Here is an 11,241-nt window from a genome sequence, read left to right on the forward strand (position 1 = left end):
TTTTTTATTTTTTCTTATATTTGACCAAGAATTTATAGTTTTATTTTAAATTAAATAAATTATAACATGACATATTGACATGTCATAATTGACATGATCATGTAACATTTTATCCTCTTATAAATATAAAATGACAATTGATATTTTAATTAAAATCAATTAATTCATTATTAATCATAAAAAATTTATTTGATCAATAATAAAAATTAATTAAATATATTTAAAAAATAAAAATTTATTTAATTTTTAAAAAATAATTCAACAACATTTTTAAATATTATACTTGATAAATATTTCTATGCAATTAGCTGTCAATAAATAGTTATTGAGGTAGAATAAGTAAATACTATTAAGTTGGGGCACCCGAATGCAAAAAACAATAAAAGAAAAGTACTAAAACAAACACGCTGCCACTTCAACCACTCTCCCCGCCAGAGAGGAAGAAAACAGTAAAACCCACTGACACAGCGAGAGAGAGAATCTCAAACTTCAAAGCGCCAATGACTTAAGTCAGTAGAAGTCTTCATTTTTCTTCAGAGCTTGGCCATCGCGAGCTAGGGTTTGGGCATTTCACTTTTTAAAGAAGGTAAGAAAGGAAAAAAAAAATGGAGAGAGAGGAAGATTATAGGAGGAAAGAGCGCATTGCATTGGTTGCCATTGTAGTGCTTGCTTCCGTGGCTGTTGCTTCGCTTTTTGTGGCTTTTAGTTACTATTGTTATATTCGAAACAAGGTGCTCTCTAAGCGCTCCAAAACCCAAAATAGTAGTAAGCCTCTTTTCACTTTCTCTCTGCTTGCATTGCTCACTAACACAATGTCTAGATGAACTTCACAATTTTCTTTCTTTTTCTTTTTAACTCTTTTGTATTTTCAAGTTGGGTCTGTGAACAATGTAGAAAACGTCCAGACAGCAAGATAATTGGGAAAAATGTATTCTTTTTTTGTTTTCAAAAAAATATTTTACTTCATATTCATTGCATTCAAAATGAGTTCTTTGTTTTCCTTTTTTTTTCTTCAAAAAGTGTGGAGAAATGACCACAGGGAAATATGGATAGGCGATTTATGTTGTTCAGTTTCTGATATAATTGGCTAAACATTATGCTACTTGAAATTGCCCTTTATTTTTTCTTTTTCTGTGGCATTTTAATCATCTTGCACTATTTTTATTTTATTTTATTTTGTCCCCACTATTAAGTGCCCCCATAAGAAGGATGGGATGTTTCTTATACCTTTTTAAATTAATTACTGTCTTTTGGGACTTGGAAATTATGATGGTTCGAAGTCAGGGACAAAGTTAAAGTAATTAACAAATAGTGAAATTGGTGCTTGAACTAAGCTGTATGATTCAGTTCCTAATATTCCCTTTTGTGTAAACTGATGGATGGGTGATGTTTGTGTCTGAAGTGGTTGATTGTAAGGATAAAGCTAGCTCTACCGATCTTGAAGTTGCTATGGACAAAGGGCTTCACGTCTTTACTTTTAAGCAGTTACATTCAGCAACTGGTGGTTTCAGCAAGTCTAACGTGGTTGGCCATGGTGGATTCGGGTCGGTATATAGGGGAGTGCTTAGTAATGGCAAGAAAGTTGCCATTAAGTTGATGGATCAGGCAGGAAAGCAGGGAGAAGAGGAATTTAAAATGGAGGTCCACTAGAATATCATTCTAATATCTCTTTTCCATTGTTTTATTATCAGTAATTGACATGTGCCAAGCTAACCAATCAACAGTACATGATTCACTTTACTTCATTCCATACATTTCCACTGAAAGAAAAAAAAACGTTTAAAAGAGTTATGAAAAATATGATCTCTTTTGCATTGTTTCTCTTTCTACTTCTCCTTAACTAAATAGGCAGGAACATTTATATTGATTGATTGACCATATCGAATTGTAGGTGGAACTGCTGAGTCGGCTGCGTTCTCCATATTTGCTGGCTTTGATTGGGTATTGCTCAGATAGTAGTCGTAAATTGCTTGTTTATGAGTTTATGGCGAATGGTGGTCTGCAGGAACATTTATATCCCATTAGTGGTAAGTTTATAACCTTTAAGTTATTAAATTTCTTTGAGTATGAGCAGTTAATTGAACTTTTTTAAGCTATTTGGATCTAAGATTTATCATCAAGAATGTTAAAACAGGGTGGCATTATTTGCACTGCATTTCTGCAGTTATTGCTTTCCATTTTCTTTAAATGGATAAAATGTTCATGCACTTTTTGGGAGTCCCAAAAGCTAAAAGCGGAGTGCAGATGGGGTTACCTCGAAAGAAAGTAGAATTATCGTAAAACATTATCTCTTAGTGTAGAAGGATTGATGTCTATAAATTAAATTTGTATTTCATTAGTCCTGTTTATAGCAATCTACAATGATGATCTTGAATTTTCAGAAATGCTTTAGAGTTTATCTAGTTGTTCTTCCCTTGAATGGCGTGTTTTGATCCAATCATCAGATACCTAATCTCAGTTTCACCAATCAAGATTGTGTGCAAGCTTGAGTTTGGCTCTATTTGTGACTAAATTAAAGCTGATTAACATGATGTTGTCCAAGCTCTGATCATCTTTTCTGAAACAAGATCAGGCTTGGCTTAGTTCAGAATGAATCATTGATGCTGGAGAACCAGTACTGTTAACAATTGATTTTACTGGTTGTGTTCCAAATTGCAGGTTCTAACAATGTAACTTTAAAACTGAACTGGGAAACCCGGTTGAGAATAGCTCTGGAAGCTGCTAAGGGATTGGAATACCTTCATGAACATGTTAGCCCTCCAGTGATTCACAGAGATTTTAAGAGCAGTAACATCCTTCTGGACAAAAACTTTCATGCCAAAGTTTCTGATTTTGGATTGGCCAAGCTTGGATCTGACAAAGCTGGTGGACATGTTTCAACTCGAGTATTGGGCACCCAGGGATATGTTGCTCCGGAGTATGAACTAACAAACTCTTACTCCCAAGTGGAGGGGAAACGTTGTTCATTTAATTCGTAACATTTTTTTTTATATAAAATCATAACTGGCTCATCTTGATATTGAGTTTGGTTGGCATGCCATGCAGATATGCTTTAACTGGGCATCTAACTACAAAATCAGATGTGTATAGTTATGGTGTTGTTCTTTTGGAGTTGCTTACAGGCAGAGTACCAGTTGATGCGAAGAGACCTCCTGGGGAAGGTGTTCTTGTATCATGGGTGAGTTTCATTTCTTTCATGTTGAGCTAAATTCCATGCAATTTGGTATGTCTTTCTATGATGTTTAAGTTCATCCTATTTGCTTAAAATTTAACACTGTTCTGTTTTTCCTTGATACTTTTGTCATTGTTTAAGTTCTTTTTACTTTCGTAGTTACCTCTTTACTAGTAAATCCTTGCATATTTTCCTCTCCTCATTCTTCAGTTCTTGTCTGCTGTTTGTGGCGAAGGCTTTGCCTCGGTTAACAGATAGGGAAAAGGTTGTACAGATTATGGATCCAGCACTGGAAGGTCAATACTCAATGAAAGAAGTTATTCAGGTTGCAGCTATTGCCGCAATGTGTGTGCAACCAGAGGCTGACTACAGGCCATTGATGGCAGATGTTGTGCAATCATTGGTTCCACTGGTGAAAACTCACAGGTCAACCGCCAAGGTTGATAGCTGCTCAAGCTTCCATATTGCTAAGTCTCCCACATCCCAGGATCTCAGCAAGGCAAGTTTATGAGAATAATCAAAGGCAAGTGCAATTGTCTTTAGCTGAACTTAGATGCTCAGCCGCGATTGAGCGTTGTAGCAGTGATTAGACAACTGCTTAGAGATGAAACTAAACTGTTGTAATATTGTCACCTCTATCGGTAGAAAGCCCCAACGATGTATTAAAGCTTTGGGTCAAACAATATTCAATCTTATGAACTTGTAATTGAAGAAGTAACGAAACTTTGCTAAGGAAGGTTACTCAATGAATAGCCCAACAATGGTTAAATGATATTATTGCAGTAATAGTAGTTAAAAAATATTGAATTTTAGGATCGGAGCTTTCGACTTGTTAATCAGGTATATATCAAGTCAGGCATCACCCATTAAGTATAAATTGTAGGGTTGCCATTTGATCCCTGTACTCTTTATGTGTTTCTACTTTAATCCATGAAGGAGGCTGGTACATTGACAGATTCTATTTAGGTGATTAATTTTAGAGATGTCAACGGGTACCTTATTTGTGGGTACTTGACTCGGTTATACTGGATCAGGATGAGTTCGGGTATCACTCTTTGGGTATTTATTATCCGAATCCTGATGTGATTCGAATCCAAGTAAGAAAAAAAAGCACCCGTATTATCTTGACAAACAATTTTTTTTTAAATGTTGATAAATATATTAAAAATATAATTAATCAAATTATTACTGTGATGATATTAATATATATAAATAAAAAATTATTAAATTATTAATTATGTTTAAATAATATGAATATCATATCATATTATAAAGGAATATAATTATTATTATATATATTTTTAATATAAATATATTTATTTTTTATTTTGTGTTAAGATTAAAAAATTATAACTTATAATATATATACTTAAAGAGAATATTTGAGTTTAGAATAGTTTTGGGATCTAACTATTTTTTTTAATTTCATGTAATTAAAGACAAACTCATATAGTTAATTAAATTAATTCATTAAACTATGATTATTAATTAACTTGGAATGTTTTTAAATATATATACATTATATGTATTGAGTTCATTTATAAGAAATATAATTGTTATATTATATATATATTAATACTTTTAGTATATATATACTGTAAATATAATATATTTATTTTTTATTTTATGTTAACATTATAAAAATTATAATTTATAAAATTATTAATTGTAATATATATATATATACACACACGCACACTTTATGGTATATAACTTGTAATATCTTTTAACACATACACTTCATATTATATATTATGTTCATTTATAAAGAATATAATTATTATTATATAAATTAATTATTAATTAATATATACACCTTTGTTTATATAAATTATAATATAGAAACTTAATTATTTAAAAAGAAGTTGTGAGATTAGAATAGTTTTGAAACTTAACTATTTTTTTTAAATTTCATGTAAATAAGGATAAATTTATATAATTAATTAATAAAATTATTATTAATTAAATTGTAATGTCTTTTAATATCTATACTTTATTTACATTGGGTTCATTTATAAATAATATAATTACTATTTTGTATATACATTATAATACTTTTTATATATATACTTTAAATATAAATATATTTATTTTTTATTTTGTGTTAACATTATAAAAATTATAACTTATAAAAATTATAATTTTGGTTATTTAAGTTTATGTTATTTGTTTGGATCTTTGTGTTTAGTTATTTAAGTTTATGTTGTTATTTGGATATTTATGTATAGTTATTTAAGTTTATATCGTTATATGGATATTTATTTTTAGTTATTTAAGTTTATATTTAAGATCTTTATTTTTGATTATTTAAATTTAAATTTTATTATTTATTATTTATTATTTTTATTAATTTAATTAGTAGTTAATTTTATGAAATACGTAGATAAATATTATTGTATATGTATACAAATTTAGGTAATTGGGTACTTATGAAGAAGATTTTAATAATTTTTTAATTTAATTGGGTTTTTAAACGGGTTATAGGGTAGTAAAAATGTAATAAGATTAGGGTTAGGATAGTAATTTTTATAAGGTTAGGATTCGAGTACCTTAAAATTAACGGATACCTTATCCGTTGACATCCTTAATTAATTTTCAATGATTTGCCCGATATCCTTCACAAATGTAGGTCAGTGTTGAGAGTTAGCTTTTGTACTGTCCAACTTTGCCTAATATAATCACGGGGCGCATTGTTAGCCTCAAGCTTGCATTGTCATTAAATGCCTAATATAATGTTGTAATATTGTCACCTCTATCAGTAGAAAGCCCCAACGATGTATTAAAGCTTTGGGTCAAATAATATTCAATCTTATGAACTTGTAATTGAAGAAGTAACAAGATTTTGCTAAGGAAGGTTACTAATGAATAGCCCAACAATGGTTAAATGATATTATTGCAATAATAATAGTTAAAAAATATTGAATTTTAGGATCTGAGCTTTCAACTTGTTAATCAGGTATATATCAAGTCAGGCATCACCCATTAAATATATATTGTAGGGTTAGGATAGTAATTTTTAAAATTATTCAAGTAGTTAATAAAATTAAATTAGTTGATTTTTTGTAGGATTAGCATTCGAGTACTTTGAAAGTAACAGAACCTTATCTGTTAACATCTCTAATTAATTTTCAATACTTTGGCCGATATCCTTCACAAATATAGTTCGGTATGTAGAGAGATGAGCTTTCGTACTATCCGACTTTGCCTAATATAATCGCATTGTCATTAATATGCTATGATCCCTCTTAGAAGAAAATGTCAATATTTGAATTATTCAAATTAAGGCTTATCCTTTTTTTTTGTCTTGTATTTAAAAGTTCACAAAGAGAGAAGAAATAGTGGGTCAACAGATAGAATAAAAGACAAACAATAAAAAAAACAAAGTTGTAACCTTTATATTTAGTTTTGTATTCACAGAAGCATGTGTGGAATGAGTTCATAACCTTATGGAAATGGTGAAACGAAGTTCAAATTTTAATCTTTGGTACATGATTAAGCTCGTTTTACTTTTGATTTTGGGACAGAATGATAGATTATTCTAAATTCGAGGTCAAATTCAAAGTAGAAAATATCCAAAAATTGTTTGGTAGAAAGAGACTGGATACAGTCCTTACAGTAACCAGTGAAAGAGGATGATAGTAATAGATAACTAGAAAGTTGAAAAGTAACGTTGCTCAAATTATTTTGTTGTGTTTAGTAATGGGATTTAGCAGAATGTCAACAATGCATTGATTATTTGCTTAGGCTCTCGGGTGCACACTCACTCGCGTCTTCCTTTTTGCTACAAAGTCAACCCATCTGCAGAACCGTGCTGGCAGCAAAGTTTGAAACTTCAACGCATACAAACGAGCTCCTTCTCTTTTATAAGGCGTATTCTTTCCCTATATAATAGAGAATCTGAATCCAGGGATTACTCACAAGTCACAGCAAAGAAATTAGTTATCCTTGTTTTATCTATCTATTAAGCCTGGTTTTTTTCACTAATAGCCTCGAGATGGCCTTTGTAGTTTCCTATTTCTCACTCTCCCTTATTCTACTTGTGCTGCTTTCCAGCAGCTCTGCTGCGAATGCTCAGCTGTCTCCCAAATTCTATGCAAACTCTTGCCCTAACCTTCAAACCATCGTGCGTAATGCAATGACCCAGGCTGTTAATAGAGAGACGCGAATCGGAGCCTCTATTCTCCGCTTGTTCTTCCATGACTGCTTTGTCAATGTACGTAATGAGCGACCTTCCAATATTATTCTACTCCACCTCTGCAAGGCGGAGGGGAGAGGAGCTAGTGGGGCCCCCCGCCTCTCAATAATTTTTAACTTTTTATAATAATTTATTTGTATTTTTTAAAAATTATATAATTTTATCTCCCTAATAATTTTTATATTTTTATAACTTATTTTTACTTTTAAAATTTTTATAATTTCGCCTTTACAAAAATTTAAAATTTTTTTTAACATATTTTTATTTTTCTAAAATTTTATAATTTTCTCTCTACAATAATTTTTTGTTTAGTGAAATACCACACAATAATTAGTCAACAATTAAATTTTATAATTTTATCTCTACAATAGTTTTTTGTTTAGTGAAATATTGCACAACAATTAATTTTAAAAGAACTAAAACAAAACCAATTGCATTTTTTAAAAATAAAAATCAATTGCAATAGAATTATTTTGAAACTCTACTATTCCAAAACCTCACAACCACCACTTACTTGTGCTTTTTTTTTTTGCTTAGATTTTTATAAATAATTAAGTTTTTTATTCGAGGATTGTTTCCTCTTTGAATTGTTTATTAATATTGTACTTAATTTTTTTAATTAATTTTAGAGAATTGTTTTTCTATTGAATTATTTATTGATAGTTCTTAATTTTTTTAAGAGATTATCTCTCATTAAGATTTTTGTTATTATATTTGTTAATTTTTGTTTGTTGTTAAGTTTATATAGAAATTGACATTATTGTCACTATTAAATTATTTATGATTATACTAATTAATTCTTTTATATAAATTATTAAGATTAATTCTTTTAAATAATTTTCAAGATTTATTTGTATAATTTTTATACGAGCTGTTTTTGTCTAAATAGTTTTATATTATTGTTAAATATTAAAATTTTAATATAACTGTTTAATTTATAAATATTTTTTTAGATTTTTCATCTCTTTAATCATAAAATCTCGGCTCCGTCACTATTACCATTTGAATAGTATGACATATATCGTATATGGAGTCTATATATTTTGTAATGAATGCAGGGCTGTGATGCATCCATACTACTGGACGACACGGCGACGTTCACAGGCGAAAAGAATGCAGCGCCAAACAGAAACTCAGTTCGAGGTTTCGAAGTGATTGATACCATAAAGACCAGTGTGGAAGCTGCTTGCAGTGCCACTGTTTCCTGTGCAGATATCCTAGCACTTGCAGCTAGAGATGGTGTAGTCCTGGTTAGTAGTATTCGTTGATCAGCCTTTTCCTGCTGGCTATCTCCGTTTTTCATGTTAGTTATGGTATATTGGTTGCATTTGGACTTCGCTGCCTTTTCCTTTCAATGAATTAAACTGTTGACGACAGTGCTTCTACCGTACTACTACTATTTTTGCATGCAAATTCGTCTTTCTCTTTTAATCTCCGTTTTCAACGAGTTCTCATGACTATAAAAGGATATATTTACCCTTTTTTTTTTTCCAAAAAAGAGGTCAACTAAGTGGGTTTTGACTTGTAAAAGTTCATTTGTTCTTTGTTATGACTTTACCTGCTTTAATTCTCTTCAAAATTAAATAAAAGGATATATTTACCTTCCTTTACTACCATAAAGACTCTCTACTACTTACTTTTGCATGGCTGGTTTTATTGGAGACTGTTTCTCCTGGTAACCTTAATTATCTTCAACACATACTATATATTCTCGCAGCTTAAAGGACCTTCATGGCAAGTACCCCTTGGCCGGAGAGATGCAAGAACGGCCAGCCAAAGCGCAGCCAACAACCAACTCCCATCACCATTCTCCAACCTCTCAGCTCTAACCTCTTCTTTTGCTGCCAAAGGCCTAAGCGCCCGGGACCTGACTGCGCTATCCGGTGGTCACACCATAGGCCTGGCTAGATGCACAACATTTCGTGGTCGCATCTACAACGACACCAACATTGATCCAAATTTTGCAGCCAACAGACGGGCAAACTGCCCTGCTTCTGGCGGTGACAACAATCTGGCGCCTCTAGATATACAGACTCCGACCAGGTTCGACAACTATTATTTCCGTAACCTTGTGGCTCAAAGAGGGCTGCTTCATTCGGACCAGGAGCTCTTCAATGGAGGATCCCAGGATGCACTTGTTAGGACCTATAGCACCAATCCTGAGGTTTTTTCCAGTGATTTTGCTGCTGCCATGGTCAGGATGGGAAACATTAGTCCTCTTACTGGGACGAGAGGAGAGATAAGAAGGAACTGCAGGGTGGTCAACTGATTTTAATAACTAGTTAATTTCTTCTTCTTAATAAACAATTACTGAATATTGGAATTGAAATTAATCTTAGTTCCCAAACACTCTTAATATATCGGAAGAGTCTTTTTGTCTTTATTTTTCAAAATTAATAAACTTTCTTTACAAGTTTTTAGTATTTAGATTTCTTATCTGAACCAAGTGAAGTATGTTGAGTTATGTAGATTTCAAATTCAATATTTTGAAAATCTTTAGAATTGTTTAAAATGTGTTATAAATATGAAATTTCTCGATTGAATATACTTATCTAAATTATTAACAACTTTAACATTATATTTTGTTGAGTTGAATTCAATTTAAATTTATTTAAAATCATTCTAACAAATGATCATTTCATGAAATAAACAATATTATAGAAAAAAAAAAGAAATAAAGAGGAATGACGTTTCATTTTTCGAATTAAACATGTTGTTTATATTTGGATTTTTGAATTTGAAATAAATTATATGATAAAACTCTAGTAAAAATTGTCAATTTTATTGATATAAACGAAGTTAAAATTTAAAATTTTTAATAAAAACTATCAAGGTAGTGAATTAAGATAAAGGAAGCAAATCAACATTACTATCTTGCATTCTTTCTCTTTATTCTCTCGTGTTATGATAATATTTGAATTGTTTCTGAATAATTTCCAGTTTTACAATTTTTTTTTTGACAATGTCACCTTTGAATTATGGTATTATTAATAATTAATACCAATAGTGATAGTATAATTTTGATTACTTTTAAGTAGAAAAGTTCAAGGAGGTGAGGTGTATCGTCAACGCAAAGAGACACTCATTTAATTAAAGTTCATCATTTTCTTACGCTTTTACAATTAAAATTATTTTTATTACTTCCATTTTTTTATCTCATGTAGCAATATAAAACTGATATAACTATTAAGAAAAAGTAATTTTTTGTATTATAAAAAATATATATAATATAATTATTATTTTAATTATATTTTTTTATTTGAAATAAGTTTCAATATAAAACTATCTTCTTCAATGTCATTTTTTTTATTTTTTATGACGTTTTTAATAATTTATCTTTTATGAATGATAATTATTTATAATTCTATAATTAGTAATATTTATATAATTATAATACACAATATATATGTTTATAATTTAAAATATTAATTTATAAAAATTTTTTACTATATTTATAATTAACTCTATCTGATTATTAAAAAACTAAAGAAATGAAAGGTTTTCATCAAAATTATAATAATAAAATAGTAAATAAAAAAAGAGAGGCAGGATTAAAAATATATGAGGCACTTGAGTTGAATCCCTTTAAATTCCCATTGGTTAAGGGGGCTCCACATGATTCTTGTCCTGTTCATACTATTTCAATTGTAAGTCCATTCTCACCTGCCATGTACTCTCTCTCTCACTCACCGGATCCCCACCCCCTTACGACAATTAAGAAGAAGACAACAAAACCATCTTAAGTGGACCGTTTTATGCACTATCCCCAAACTCGCGTGGACTAAAAACAATTCAGACAAAGGAGAGGGAAAATTAGATTAGACAGATTATTGATTTATTTTCATTTTTCAACAAAAAAAAAAAAAAAAAAAAC

At 30.1% G+C, this 11,241-nt stretch overlaps 2 protein-coding genes across 2 annotated transcripts; both read left to right on the top strand.

The window, feature by feature from the left end:
* LOC18612071 (serine/threonine-protein kinase CDL1) lies at positions 431-3,944 on the top strand. Its single transcript, XM_007048661.2, has 6 exons — positions 431-765; positions 1,403-1,641; positions 1,892-2,027; positions 2,659-2,917; positions 3,046-3,178; positions 3,408-3,944. The coding sequence occupies exons 1-6, from the start codon at positions 606-608 to the stop codon at positions 3,681-3,683; spliced, it is 1,203 nt and encodes a 400-aa protein (XP_007048723.2). The 5' UTR covers positions 431-605; the 3' UTR covers positions 3,684-3,944.
* Positions 7,068-9,794, top strand: LOC18612072 (peroxidase P7). Its single transcript, XM_007048662.2, has 3 exons — positions 7,068-7,385; positions 8,426-8,617; positions 9,085-9,794. The coding sequence occupies exons 1-3, from the start codon at positions 7,167-7,169 to the stop codon at positions 9,634-9,636; spliced, it is 963 nt and encodes a 320-aa protein (XP_007048724.2). The 5' UTR covers positions 7,068-7,166; the 3' UTR covers positions 9,637-9,794.

Source organism: Theobroma cacao, chromosome 1 (assembly GCF_000208745.1).
Source record: "Theobroma cacao cultivar B97-61/B2 chromosome 1, Criollo_cocoa_genome_V2, whole genome shotgun sequence".
NCBI classification, from domain to species: domain Eukaryota; kingdom Viridiplantae; phylum Streptophyta; class Magnoliopsida; order Malvales; family Malvaceae; genus Theobroma; species Theobroma cacao.

What these genes read in the sequence shown, in the direction of transcription:
- LOC18612071 (XM_007048661.2), top strand. Translation starts at nt 606, where the DNA reads ATGGAGAGAGAGGAAGATTATAGGAGGAAAGAGCGCATTGCATTGGTT. An exon ending in AAGAGGAATTTAAAATGGAG is followed by an intron (nt 1,642 to 1,891) that starts GTCCACTAGAAT and finishes ATCGAATTGTAG; the next exon opens with GTGGAACTGCTGAGTCGGCT. An exon ending in CAGGGATATGTTGCTCCGGA is followed by an intron (nt 2,918 to 3,045) that starts GTATGAACTAAC and finishes CATGCCATGCAG; the next exon opens with ATATGCTTTAACTGGGCATC.
- LOC18612072 (XM_007048662.2), top strand. Translation starts at nt 7,167, where the DNA reads ATGGCCTTTGTAGTTTCCTATTTCTCACTCTCCCTTATTCTACTTGTG. An exon ending in TCCATGACTGCTTTGTCAAT is followed by an intron (nt 7,386 to 8,425) that starts GTACGTAATGAG and finishes TAATGAATGCAG; the next exon opens with GGCTGTGATGCATCCATACT. An exon ending in CTAGAGATGGTGTAGTCCTG is followed by an intron (nt 8,618 to 9,084) that starts GTTAGTAGTATT and finishes ATATTCTCGCAG; the next exon opens with CTTAAAGGACCTTCATGGCA.